The 14,420-nt window shown below is 39.8% G+C and overlaps 1 protein-coding gene across 1 annotated transcript in view; it reads right to left on the reverse strand.

Annotated features, from left to right (window-relative positions):
• Nucleotides 1-4,664, reverse strand: part of LOC129366662 (ribonuclease inhibitor-like) — a gene marked incomplete at its 3' end in the record, with an annotated part of 8,553 nt that extends 3,889 nt beyond the window's left edge. Inside the window, exon 1 of the mRNA XM_055040632.1 lies at nucleotides 4,609-4,664. Within this exon, the coding sequence (XP_054896607.1) occupies nucleotides 4,609-4,664 (56 nt within the window). The remainder of the gene's footprint in view (nucleotides 1-4,608) is intronic.
• Nucleotides 4,665-14,420: the final 9,756 nt, after the last annotated feature.

Genomic DNA, 14,420 nt, shown 5'->3' on the forward strand with positions numbered 1-14,420 from the left:
GGCTTTGTCTTCAGCCCAGTCCAGAGTGAACTTCTGTGTTAAGACTGTTTTTCCAATGCCTGCCACTCCCTTTGTCATCACTGTCCTGATTGGTTGATCTCTACCAGGTGGGACTTTAAAGATGTCTTCTTGTCTGATCGTTGTTTCTGGTCTGTTTGTTTTCCTGGATGCTGTTTCAATCTGTCTGACCTCATGTTCATCATTGACCTCTCCAGTCCCTCCCTCTGTGATGTAGAGCTCTGTGTAGATCTGGTTCAGAAGGGTTGGACTTCCTGCTTTAGCAATTCCCTCAAACACAGACAGGAACTTCTTCTTCAGACCAGATTTAAGTTGATGTTGACAAACTGTACCAAAATGTCCTAAATTAACAAAATAACAACAATCAGATATGAAAGTAAATCCTTTCATGAATTTAATTACATCACTTTAGCAAATGTGTAATTTATCTATCATTTCAAATCTATTTAGAAATCCTCTTACTGATCTCCAGATGGTCAGCCAGCTTTTCCTGCTTCATCCTCTTCAGGAAGTTCAGTGTGATCTTCATCACTGCCTCTCTGCTGCTCCTCCTCTGCTCTTCATCATCACCTTCCAACACCTCATCCTCTCTCTGACTCTGAATGTTCTGGGTAAATCTGGACTCAGAACTTTCTGGATCTTCTTCAGTTCTTTTTTCACAAAAGTAACAATGTTGTCCTCCAGCAGCTGGAACAGAATAATAGATGAAGGAAACATCAGAGTGAAATCATGGAGCCAAACACCAGATGGATGTTGGACAGACTGACAGTCCTCTGGTCTACAAAGTGCAGCATGAAGGTGACTTTGAACAGAACTTGTGGAAAAGTAGTTGTTGTTCATATACAGACCATAAATATGGAGTCCAGCTGTATTTGATGCTGCTGGGCAGATGGACCCCTGGGAACCTCTGAGTTCTGCTGGTCCACTCTGTGGAGGAACCAGGAACAATTAGGAAGTCAGGAAATATTCATCCAGCAGTATTCACAGAGGAAATTACCAGGAATTTCACATTAAACGTCCTTAATATAGAAAAACAGAGCATGACATGAACATGATTCAAAGTTAGAAAGAGGAAGATGATCTACACTGATGAATACCGGTGTACAAAAGATTGTTAATTGTTTTTTTCAGCTCTCTAGTTTAGTTTTTTCTTTATCAAGATGTTTTAGATGTAGTATTTTAATTCAGCCACCAGGTGGCTTCTTGTTCATATTTGCTATATCTTGCTTATAGATAAACTTTGTTTATTACGTCTTTCTAATGTGTCCGTCCATTGAATCAAAGTAATACTGTTGGTGGTTTAGTTCAGTTTCATACATTTCTAAGAGCTGTATTTGCACTTTGTCCTGTTGAATATTATGGTCGTTTATTGTGGTTTACTCTTATTGTTGTGAGCTAAAGTTAGCTGTTTAATATTAAGCTATTAGTCTCGATTAATTAGATGCAGCTGTTATTCCTGTTACCATTTCCAATTGAAATGCCTTATTTCTCTTGTGTGTTTTATTGTGTGACGCTATAATTTGCAGGGTTGATTATTATTGATGTGTAATTATTGCTTATGTTTTCAGAGTCAGATATTAATCAGTTGCTTGTCTTTAGTAATCTTTAAACATTTTTATTCATTTTGTGGACATTTGGTTTATATGTGAAAGTACAGGCAAGTTCTCATGATTTGTATTTTTTTATCTTTATAGAAAACCACACAAACACACCACACGTTCCATTAAATGCATGGAGGAAACTCAAGAGCTAATTAAAGTCAAGTAAAGCTCAATTCTGGACTCGGACATTCGTTTCACTAACTCACCTGAACTTATATATCAGCTGTCCTAACCAGACCCTTGGAGTGATTGCAAACCTATAACTAAACCAGCTTCAGTCTTCATTACAACCAGTAACACCAGAATAATCCAGTGGCCATTTTAAAAAGTTGATTTTGAAGTTGGACTTCAAACAGTTTAAACTGTCAGCAGATCTGATGCTGGTGGAGACAGTTTCCCAGAGCTTGGGGACAGTGGAAGTGAAGGCTCTGTCCACACAGGTTCAGGACAGTGTGGGACATCCACCAGGTTCTGATAACTAGACCTGAGGTGATGTGGACATGGAGGAGGTCTGAAATATGTGGGTGTGTCCATGTGGGATCCTCTCCTGGATGTTATAGAGGATTTAAAATGAATCCTGTAGATCCTGGAAGCCCAGTGAGCTCACATTGTATCTGTCCTCACAGAGACAATCAGAAGGTCCATGAAGTGATATCTGGATGTGAGCAGTGAACCAGGTGATCTAAGCAGTTGTAAAGATTTAATGTTCCTGCTGATCCCATTAACAACCAGCAGAACCTCTCATGGTCCACATCAGCTCAGTTTGGTTGAGTTCCAGCAGATCTCACCAACCACATCATGAAGCTTTCCTTCCCTGCTGAACTGCTCTCACAATGCACACAGGAACCAAGTCCTGATGGACCAGAATGGCTTTACCAGGTATTTCCCAGTGGAAATGTGATCCACTGTTAGTCTGACATGGAGCCAGGAAGCAACAGAACATCATCATTAACATCCAGAGATAAAGATATGAAGGTGTTTTCATGAGAACAGAGCAGCTGATTCTGTAGATAATGGATCAAACCTCTGGAAATATAACTGGAAACATCTGAGTTCTTACTGGTTCAGTTTCCAGAGTTACAGCAATTAGAAACAGCTCACCTCTCTGATGATTGAGGTCCAGGAGATTTAAAGTAAATGATGTCACCCTTTGACCTGTCGCTCGTAAAGGACACACAGCTGGGTTCTGGTTCTGGTTCTGGTTTGAATCTCTGATGGATCCTGAAAGAAAAACTCTCATTAGAAACTCTGTGTTTTGCTTTCTGGAGAATTTTTTATGTGACTAAAATAAAAAGCTGTAAACCAAAATCAGAACCAGAGAGATCATCAACCTGATGTTCTAAATGATTCCTATCAGAACCGGTCCAATCCTCCAATATGTTCCTGATCATTGATCCTCCTGAATAATGTTCAGCCTTCTTTAAAGAGCAGAAAGATTTATTTCTTAGACCTACATGTTGGTTTGAAATGACTGAGAGAACAGTTTGGTGATCTTAGTGTTGAGCTCTGACATGGAGCAGAACCAGGAATCATTTCCACTCTGACCATCCAAGGAGGATCTGATGGAGCTTCAATCAGAACCAGATGGTCCGTTAGAGACACTGAAGCCCACTGCTCAATCAGATCCACTAAATATTTAGTTTCACTGTAGAAATGGTTGATAATCTGCCATGTTGGATGATGTTTGAACTTCAGAGGTGGACTGTAACGGGGTTCTTTTATGACTTGGGCCACCGTACACAAGAAAAAATGACGGGCCAAGGCCAGAGATTACTTCAGTGATATTTTATTTCTATCAGTGCAGTGAAAAATGGCAGTTGCAAATATTTACAAAAGGAAGTCCAAGTCAGGTTAAAAGAAAAACAGCACAGCAATCAATATCTTCCAAGTCCAATAGTCTCACCTTCAGTGTGGCACCTCTAGAGTCCAGGTGCAGACTGACTCCCTGTGGAACAGAGCCCTGCTTTAAAGCCACAGGCTCCGCCCCCATAAAGTCCAATCAAACACACACAAAAAACAAAAATCTAAGCAATTACTTCTAACTCAAATAAACTCCCAAAATATACAAAATAATAATAATAAAAATGAATTTGTAAACAAAATACACTCAAAATAGAAAACAGCCAGCACATTGTGATGACAGCACCATATTACGCAATTTGCTCCAGGTGCATCAATTAAAAAGAAAGCTGGGAAAATGTTTGACTGAAGTAACAAATTAGAATAAATGCCAACTGAACGAAAACACCACGATGGACCGCCTCAGTTTAAGCTGCAAAAAAACGTAATAATTGTGCATGTTTATGTATGTGTGCTGGCTTGATAACACGGACTCTTTAATTAGATCTCCGCTCGTGAATTATATAATATAATTCATAGAAAATGTTTTATTTCAGAATGAATCTGTCTTTTGTCAGATTTTAGAGAAAGATGCAAATATCAACCTAGAAATAAAATTCACTTCTGTCTATTTGTTCTTGTGTTAATATTAATATCAGACAAAATAAATGAGTGTTTCATTTGGAAAGATTAGGTTAAAACACAGTTAAATGTTTCTGGTCCAAATGTCATGTCAACATAATAGTTTATAAGAGTGAGTCCTGACTGAGGATTTATAAGATTCTTTCTGTATGGAGTCAATAACTGTCCAATGAATGATGGTTAAATTGATGTCAGGTAAACATCAGATCAGATTTAGAGATTCTGTTAAACTAGTGAAGCTCTGGGTAGAGACTGTGGATCCAAACGGACCTGTTTGTTTTTTTATACAAAGGATCCAGTTGAACTTTATTGTGTTCATAGTAACATGTTCATTATTGGAACATGTTTTCATGGAGACATCATACGTATTACATCTTTGACGTATGAAAAGAAAAATAACCTGAAATTCAGTCCAATGTTTCATGACAACAGAACCCAACAGAACTTATCATCACATGGCCACAATAACAGATATAAACAGAAGTTACAGCAGTTAGAAACAGCTCACCTCTCTGATGGTGGAGATCCAGAAGATTTGAAGTTAATGATTGCACCCATTGACATGTCGCTCTTAAATGACACACTGGGTTCTGGTTCTGGTTCTGGTTTGAGTCTCTGATGGATCCTGACAGAAACATGATGATTAAAACTTAATCAGCAAAGAGGAGCAGCAGCAGCTTCATCACCACGTCTGTTCTGGCCTGATATAGTGAACGCTGTGTGAAAAGGGCTGTGGACAGTTAGAGATGGTGACCTCACCTCTGACCTTTGCTCTGGCTCTCATCTTCCCCACACAGAGTGGTTTTAGAGGGAGGGACTCCCTCCTCTCTGTCCTCACACTGATCCATGCTGCTGAATCCACATCAGCTCACACACACTTTCTAGCTTCACCTGCAGAGGAAACACACATCATTCATCTGCACATCAACTCTGATCATCCTTTACATCATTAGTGCTGGAAAAAGATCAGCTGCCTCCTCTGATTGGCTCTCTTCTCTGCTTCATATCAGTGTCAGGTGAATGCAGTCAGACAGCAGAGAGGCAGAGGAAGCAGATTGTTGATAACAAAATAATAACAAAACATTTTAACTATGACGATTGTTCTTTGTACTTTTACACAGTAAACTTGTCAGATCCTTGATATCTAAAATGTTATACAATTTACAATCTTTTATTTTATCTATGCTGAAACAAAACAAATTTAACAGCATTGACATTCTCAATAAACACATTAAATTTCTATATCTATGGTCTATGTTAAAATGTTAGTAATTATGGGGATCCTGAAGGCCTGAGGGGCCAAAAGTAGCTGCTTAGTTCATTTGTGCAATGGGCGGCTCAATGTGATCACTATGACATCATGTTTTCAGATCCACTGACTGCTGACTTAGTTTGGATGTAAAGGTAATGCAGATAATTCATGTTCATTTTAATTGTATTTTTTATTTGTTATTTTTTAGACTCTATAGTTGTGGGTTCAAGTCAGGAATGTCATATCAGTGTCAGGTGAATGCAGTCAGTCAGAGGAAGCTGCAATCAGCTGCTGTACGTCATTCCGTCCACCAGATGGAGACATGGAGCAACATTTTCATAAACTGACTGAATATTAGGTGCTATTTTAGTTCACAAATTTTCATTTCTACAAGTAGATTATCTTCTCCATCAAAGATTAACTATGTAATGTGATTAAATTAAACATTTTTGAACAATATTTTATTTTGAAAGTAAGAAACAGGAAACTAGAGTTTAATTCCAGGAAACTAAATCACAGATCTGTATTTTTGGAGAAGAAAACAGAAAACAAATAATAAGCTGTTCATCCTGTTGTTCCAGTTTCCAGTTCATCAGTAAGTTAACAGTCCTGTAGATCAGCCTTCAAACAGCAGAGATTAAACTTTGAGCTGAAATCAGAAGTGAACCTGTTGACCAACAACCAGCAGGAACGTTCATGTAGAAAAAGGTCAAGTAGGAAACAAAGAAAACTTACAGTTTGTCCAAACGATCCAAACAGTTGAAGAAAAATATCTGAACAACAAACTGAGACTCAACAACCGGACCAGGGTCGCCCACTTTCAGTAACAGGAAGTAAATGTGATGTTGCATAACAGACATCACAGCTCACATGGTTTGTAGTTTCTTCTTTCAGAGCAGCAGAACCAGGAAGTGGAAAGTCTGCAGTGAAATCAGGCAGGTTGATAAAGTCTTCATGAGGAAGGAGAGAAGTTTTTAATGGAGTTCAATTAAATCTAGTTTTTAGTTTCCAGTCAAAATCTTTCCAGATTTGGTTTCCAATCCCTTTATGGCACAAAAATGCAAAGAAAAAACTCCACTCTGTGTTTTATTAATCTCCAGTTCAATCCAGTAAATTGATGCTGTCAGTTTTCCAAACAATCCACAAATGGAGACCCACTGGTGTCTCCATCCTGTGTGTGTGTGTGTGTGTGTGTGTGTGTGTGTGTGTGTGTGTGTGTGTGTGTGTGTGTGTGTGTGTGTGTGTGTGTGTGTGTGTGTGTGTGCGTGTGTGTGTGTGTGTGTGTGTGTGTGTGTGTGTGTGTGTGTGTGTCTGTGTGCACATCTATTCTGCACATACAGTAGCAATATGTGGTACTGTTCACAGCAACTAATGAAGTTCAGCCTGTAGCAGAAACAATCAGCTGATTAAAACTCTAAATTATAGAATATAATAGAGTAAAGGATCTGATAAATCTTTCTCCCTGAGGGTTGAGATTGACCAGATTAATAGAGATTACAAAGATAAAGAAAAATACATTGAAAAAATAGGAAAAGAATAAGAAGGAAGAAAAGTAAGAGAAGAAGAGAAGACAGATCTTTTTAAAAGTGTGAGATTATTTTCTTGAAGAAATTGAGAACTTATAGAGATTTTATTGTTTTTCTTGGAAAGCTGAAGAAAAAACCTTCATAGAGTTTTGATGGAACCACAGGTTCTAGGATGAGTCCTAGTTAAAGTCCTTATCGGAGAATAAAGCAGGTATTTACTAGAGTTTTGGTTTGTAAATTCAGGGAACCAAACTTTAGAGAATCCTAAAGACCTTTATCAGAAATAAAGAGCCTCTTAGAGGATGAAGCGGCAGAGCGACCACAAAGCTGATTGGTTGGATTCTGTGAAGACGTTTGCAGTCTGAAGAGAAAATCCCACCTATTCAGAAGAATTGGTCTGAGTGGTTCCCTGGTCTTTTCTCTTCCTCAGGGTGAATTGTTTCACTATATAATCATGTAATATTGAGGAAAACGTCTGCATGGTGTGAATGAATGGATGAAAAGTGTCTTTTTTCCTGCTGGTGGTTCATTGAAGCTGATTGTTTTGAAAGGAAGAGAAAAAGAATCAGAAGCAGAGGAAGTGAACTGAGGCAAAGAAACCAGAAACAAAGAGTCTAGTTGATCTGGAGAAACACAAGGAAAGTTTGGAAGGTTGGATGAAATAGATAAAACGAAGAGAAAGACAGAAAAATGCTAAACAAATGGAAATGCTTCTATTTCTGTACATGAATCTTTAGTCTATAAATTATAAGCCTCCATCTAGAAAAACAACAAAATGAACCCAAATCGATTTCTATTGGCTTCTTCTTCTTCCTTCGGTCTGAGCCTCGCTGAGGTGCATCTGACCTCTGACCTCAACTCCTCCACCCTGTCCTCCCATGGACCAGATGATGTCTCTTTCACACCACCAGCTGATGAACGTGATCCAGTAGATCCAGTGGATCAAGAAGATCAGGAAGATGAAGAAAACCTTCATCACCTCCAGGCACTGAAGTGTCTGTTGATACTAATTTTAATGTTTGACCCCAGAGAACTGATGAAGCATTTCCATCCAGGGGACAACTGTCAGGTCTCCTGTTGGACATTTGGACTGAAACTGTGTGACTGAACTTTAACAACCTCTGCTGGTCTGCTGTCCAGCATCAGCATAGAGAAAGAAAAGATAAACAGGATTCAGAGCTGAGAGAGGAGAAGACGCCACTCTGAACTGGTGACGCTTGTTTCATCTGTGGACAACATGAACATCGACTGAGGGACGATCTGGACGACCCAAATATCCAACACCAGAACCAGTTGGACTGACAGGGAGCCGGAGGAGAAAGATGGGAAGGATTTCACTGCAGCGACACCGACAGCAGGAGGGAGAGAGAAGAGAAAGGAGACATTTAAGATACACACACACACACATCCCCCCCCCCTCCCTCCACACACACACACACACACACACACACACACACACACACACACACACACACACACACATCCCCTCCATGGCTGCCACCTTATCGTGGTGGGGGGTTGCGTGTCCCAGTGATCCTAGGAGTTCTGCTGCCCAGTGCAGACGGTTCTAGGTGAGGGACCAGACCAAGTGCAGCCCAAAGATCCCTTATGATGATACGACCGTTGGAAACAGGGGTTGTTCTCTCCGTACATGAGGTCCCACCCTGGAGCCACCCTGGCCTGGGGCTGGGGCACGCTGGGGAGCCCCTGGTGGCCGGTGGTGGTAAGACAATAAAAACCCTTGAATCCCTGAACTATATCAACAATATGTGCACCAAGCAATACATACACTTAGCATTCCACAGATAAATGCTTTTAATCTGGTTAAGAATAATAATTGTACTGTCAATAAATGACGTCTAATCGATGTTCTTAGTGACCAGAGGATCAATAAGGCCTTAATCAGCCCAGAGGTTCAAAGTGATGAAACATGAGGATGGAGGCTCTCTATTAAAACATTCCTCACCATCTTCCATGTTCTTTCAGCAAACAGTTGAGACAGAGCTGGTTTTGGTTCCACCACTATTGACCTGCTGCTTTAGCCGCCATTGAAGGTTTTATTAAAAGTCTGTCAGTCTGCTGATCATGTGACCAAACCAGAAAACACACTGAAAATATAGAGAACAGCAAGAAAAAGGGAAAGTTATCAAAAATGTTCATACTCGAGGAAAGTATGATGTACTCCAAAATATACTTCAGTAAAGTAGTGAAGTATTTTTACTTTGTTACTATACAACACTGAATCAAATAAATACACCACAAGATTCATTGTATTTCATTGAGATGTTAAGGAACAGACCACCACAAGGTCCAGAACCTTTGTGAAGTCAATGAAAGCGATTGATGGTTTTAAATACTTTACAAAAGAAAGTAAGATGCTTTTGTGCGAGTCAACGTGTCTCCTGCATCAGGTAAAGCTGCAAGTCTTTCAGGTTTTGTTTTTACCACCTTTGCACATCTGATAGGCAACATTGTTGCCATTCTTCTTGACAAAATAAAAAAAAAGCAAACTCATCCAGTGTGAATGGGACTGTCTGTGAGGATCGATTTACAAGTCTTTTAAGAGATGTTGAATTGAGGTTTGGATTTGTCTGCCTCATTCTAAATCAGGACATGGTTTAAGTAAATGAGTAGCTTTGACTGCGTGTCTAGGGATGTTGTCTGAGGTTTGTTTCTAACAAACATCTGAGTACATCAGTCGACTGCTTTCTGACATCTAAAAATAATTTTATTTTGAGGAATCAAACTACAGCATATTTAAATTGATCTTTTTCTTAAGAAAACTTCAAAAACCATAGAACTATCTTCTTCCACTTTGAAATTATACATTGTCTTGTGTTGTAGATAATGTAACATCCATTTGCTGCTGTAATGAGACAAATTATTAAAAACAGTTCAAGGATAAGTAATCTTTTGTAAGGCACACTACTTCAGTATGGTTTAAAACATGGTGGCACAAGGCTGTCAGGTTCACCATCGCCCTCCACCTGGACAATTTAGCTGAACAAAACACCAAGGTCCAATAGGACAGGCAGTCAAAGTGAATGATTCCCCACATTGATCTGTTCTTTTTTTCTGCTTTCTCGTGGGTCTCAAAACACAAAAGACTTGACATGTGTGATGTTCTCTTTGATAACTGCCTTTTCGGACGGCAATTGTGAGCTGATAGAACCAATGAACAAATTGATTTACTTGGTGCTTGTGAAAGGTAGTTTCTTGTTTCAAAGGCTCCTGAAGTTGTCCACAGATCTCAGTCCTTGCACCTTTTTCAAAAGTAGCAGCAGGTGTTTTATTTCTGGCCATGTCTTTTTGTCTTTCAAATATCCCTCTTTGACAAAATCCTTCAAAGCCACTGAAGCAGAAATAAAAGCCCTTTGTGGGATGGCTCACTCTGCCAAAGTTTTATAGAGTGGACTTCAGCTCTGGCATTCTTGTTTATATCCACATGTATTCCACACTCAGCACAAGACTAAGAAATCATGCAAGAATAACATGCAAGAAAGAGCATGACATGTACCGACCATCAGGCATGGAGTCTTTGAAATATAAACTGATTGGTCTGGTTTTAATTTACAAAGTCAAACTGAAAATAGCAGCACATGAAGTCACAAAGTTGATAAAAGTCTGTCTTTAAAACATTGCTAACCTGTTTCTCACTTTCTGTCAAAAGATACTCAAAAGTTCTTGGCAGGTGGGTGACAATATGAATCTAACTGGTCAGATGTTGCCACGGCCGTTTAAAAGGTTTAGTGGTCGACATAAAATGTTTGTTCAGATTAAGGAAGATTGTCTTCATTCATGTTTGAGCCGTCAATGACGACTAATCTGTGATTTGGTAAAGCAAAATAATCCAAATCAGAGCAGGAAGCAGATGGCACTAAATTCATGCAAATGCAAATATGCCCATCAATAATTTGCACTTGCTTATGCGACAGGTTGGGGTTGTTTTTAGTTCAGCCACAAACACAGAACATGCAGGAAAATGTTCAGAGAGAAAGATGTGCTTCTTTCACTTTTCATAACTTGACTGAGTAAAAACAGAACTGTGCTTCTGAATGCATATAATGCACAACTGTAGATTCCTAAAGGCCACAGAATAATGTGTTTCTGTAGCTTGTTGATTTTATATCACAGAATGACAAGAATGCATCAAAAGCATTGAAAGCTCTGATTAAAGTTTTGAAGGGATACGATTGGAACAAACTGTTGAACAAATTAAGGGGCAAAATCACAAAGATATTTCCAGTAGCTAATTGTGTGGACAATTTCAGCTAACTCTGAAACCAGCAACAGAAACATGTTTTCTAATTTCTTCACAAAGCCAATAGTCTTTCTCAGCTTCTCAGCAGTTTGTTCACTGATTTAGTTGATTATGTCCTTGTCTGTCTGTCTATTTATGTAAAAAGTAGTAAAATAGTTGCAAAATTTGAAAATTTGAATGTATTTGCACATATTAGATTTCATGGCAAAAATACTGTGTGGTTAGAAATCCTGACAAATGGGAAAATAAAACGGTTGGCAACTCAGGTGTGTCAGAGACGTTGAATTAATCTTCTCCTTTATTGAAGTATCCCTTGTATTTTTACAAATAATTTCTCTATTTCTTCCAACAGATGCTTCACATGATCCTGCAGAGATTACTAAACTCAATTCAACAAATTTAACTGAGCACAATTTGGGTGAGTTGAACTGAGAATCTTCTGCTTATTATGCTGATGGCGAGAAAAGGGATATCCAAGGAAAATGTTGAAGAGTCAGCTTCCTCATCATTTACTTTATGCTATGCTACTATTAACTTGTACTTGTATCAAACTTGGAGAAAAAATAAAACATGTGTCCAAATTAATAACTTGTCTGTGGATGCTAATTTGGGACACAACAGTGGAGCAGTCCAGTCCCAACAGTTCCCCCAATAGTACCATAAACAATGGTACCACTTGTACCATTGTTTACCATGTTGTCCTTGTCAAACAATGTCCCTGTCCCTTTACCATCATTCCTCATTTCACGATGAGAACAGCAGTCAAACAGGACAGAGAATCAGTTTTTTAAATTAGCACTAGATCTGCCAGCCACATTCCTGCACATATGCCAAACATACACCCAGCCCCATTACACATCTTCACAAGCTGCACCTCATCATGTTCCTGCACCTTTAGCAGAGACACAGATGCAACCAATTCAATAGCATCTTCAAAAATAACAGCCACAGATTCACCTGCAGCAGAATGTATGAAGAAAAATAAAACATATTGATAAGGGCTGATCATCATCATCAGTCGTGTTCCTACAATGTCACTGCTAGTGCATGTTTTTGTGCTCAAATAAAGCTGAGGACAATAATATCTGTTTAGGTAAATACATTTTAATATCTTACAGGATGCAGCATTTATTTTTGATCAATTATTCTCCAACAATCATTTTTACCAATACATGTAACCCATTTAGAAAGGAAAGAGAAGAAAAATTTTGATCTTGAAATGTTTCTATGCAGATGATGGAGAGAGGAGCAGAGCTGCAGAGAGGGTTGAGACGAGGCTTTATTCACAAGATCCATCTAATGGCCTTTACCACACAAAACGGGAACATTTAGGCATCATGGCTGAAAATGGCCCACACAAAGTTTCTGATGGCCCAAATCCAAGACCAGAGGAGAGTAACAGGTGTTTTCCCAAAGCTTACTGTTTTGGTTTACTGTCTAATGGAGAGAAAGTTGAAGGAGATTGGTTACTGTATTCCAGAAATACTAACAAAGTCTATTGTTTTGCATGAAAGCTCTTTGGAGAAGCTAAAGTTCCTGCCATGTGGCTTGTGGAGGGTATAATAACTGGCCATGTCTTTCAAAAACACTGAAGCCCCATGAAACCAGTAGTTGTCACATAAACGCTTCTCTGATGTGGAAAGAAATGTGGCTTACGCCTCGGTAAGACTATTGATAGTGAACTGCAGAGAACCAGCAGCTGGAAAAGCTCACTGGAGAAGTGTGTTGGCTCCAGTTATTGACTGCATCCTCTTCCTTGCAGAGAGAAACTTGCCACTAAGGGGGAAAATTGTCAGGCAGGAAATCCTAAAACTGGAGCTTTTTTGTGAATCCTGGAGCTCAGAGCACAATCTGATGTCACACTGGCAACATGTTAGAAAGGCTGCAAACTCCAAACAAACCCCTGGATATCTGACATGGTGCTCAGAATGAACTGCTAGATTCAATATCAGAGAGTTTGGGCTAAATATCTGCCAGACCAAAGCCTCCAAGGACTTTGCAGTGGAACTGGAATATTTCAAAGCAAGAGCAGGCCTCAGTCATCATTCTATATATTGATACAGATGGGAAGACAAAAGTCACTATTGCAGAGTCTTTTGTGGGTTTCACTGCTGTGAAGGACACAACTGGGAAAGGCCTCACACTAACAGGGGTACTGGAGAGTTTGGGCTTGGATTTGGCTGATTGTAGAGGGCAAAGTTACCATAATGGCTCTAATATGAGGGCAATAAACAAGGGTGCTGAAGCTTTAATACAACAAAGATGTCCAGAGGCTCCATTCATCCCCTGCTGTAGCCACAGCCTGAACCTTTTGTTATGTGATGCAGCCTCATCTAGCAGAGAGTCTAACTGTCTTTGGCTCTGTCCAAAGATTGGACACCATCTTTGGGTTCTGTGAAGAGGCGGGACGTTCTCACAGAGTTTGTCGCCGTCACACTGAAGCCTCTGAGTGACCCGGTGGGAAGCAAAGCTAGACTCTGTCAAAGCTCCACGTTTCCAGATGGGGGGAGTTTTAGATGCACTGCAAACACTTGGAGAAGTGGCAGGAGACAGCAAAACTGTCTCAGAGGCAAAGTCACTATCTGATCACATTGTTAGGATGGAGATCCTTGTGTGCCTCACAGTTTGCTATGACTTATTATGTGAGATCAAGTTTGCAAGCAAGGCACTACAAGCAGCAGATGTGTGAATGGACACAGCCATTAGGCTGATGGAGTCTCTGAAAGAGGTTTTGCTCAAGTATAGAGAAGAGGGCTTTCAGAAGACACTTGGCATTGCAGGCAAGATGGCCGTGGAAATGGATGCTTCTCCTGAACTCAAAGAGAAACGAGTCAGGAAGCAAAACAAGTTCCCAGATGGCAATTCATGCACTGCTCATCATGAAAAGGAGCCACAAGCCACTTCAGGTTTTCAATGTTGTTGTTGACACACTCCTGCAAGAGCTGAGAGCTTTTCCAACTGGTGTCTGAGGAATTGAAATTCACCATTAAAATGGAGCAAAAGCTGCAGGAATCAGTGACCACATTTGCCCTGACCAGCTGTGATGTGTCAAGACATCATTCAAGAAATCCAGCCAGCAAGCCGTCTACTGACAGGTTCAAGGCTCTAGAAAAGGGACATTTCCTCATGACTCAGCAGAATCTGGATTTGGTATTTCCAAATGTGACAGTAGCCCTAAGAGTATTTTAACCAGGCCTCTGACAGTGGCATCTGCAGAGAGATCATTTAGCTGAAGCTCATCCAACACACCTTGGTTCAAACATGAGCAACGACGGCCTGTC

Source organism: Poeciliopsis prolifica, unplaced genomic scaffold, assembly GCF_027474105.1.
Source record: "Poeciliopsis prolifica strain line A6 unplaced genomic scaffold, Auburn_PproV2 SCAFFOLD015, whole genome shotgun sequence".
Lineage (NCBI taxonomy): Eukaryota > Metazoa > Chordata > Actinopteri > Cyprinodontiformes > Poeciliidae > Poeciliopsis > Poeciliopsis prolifica.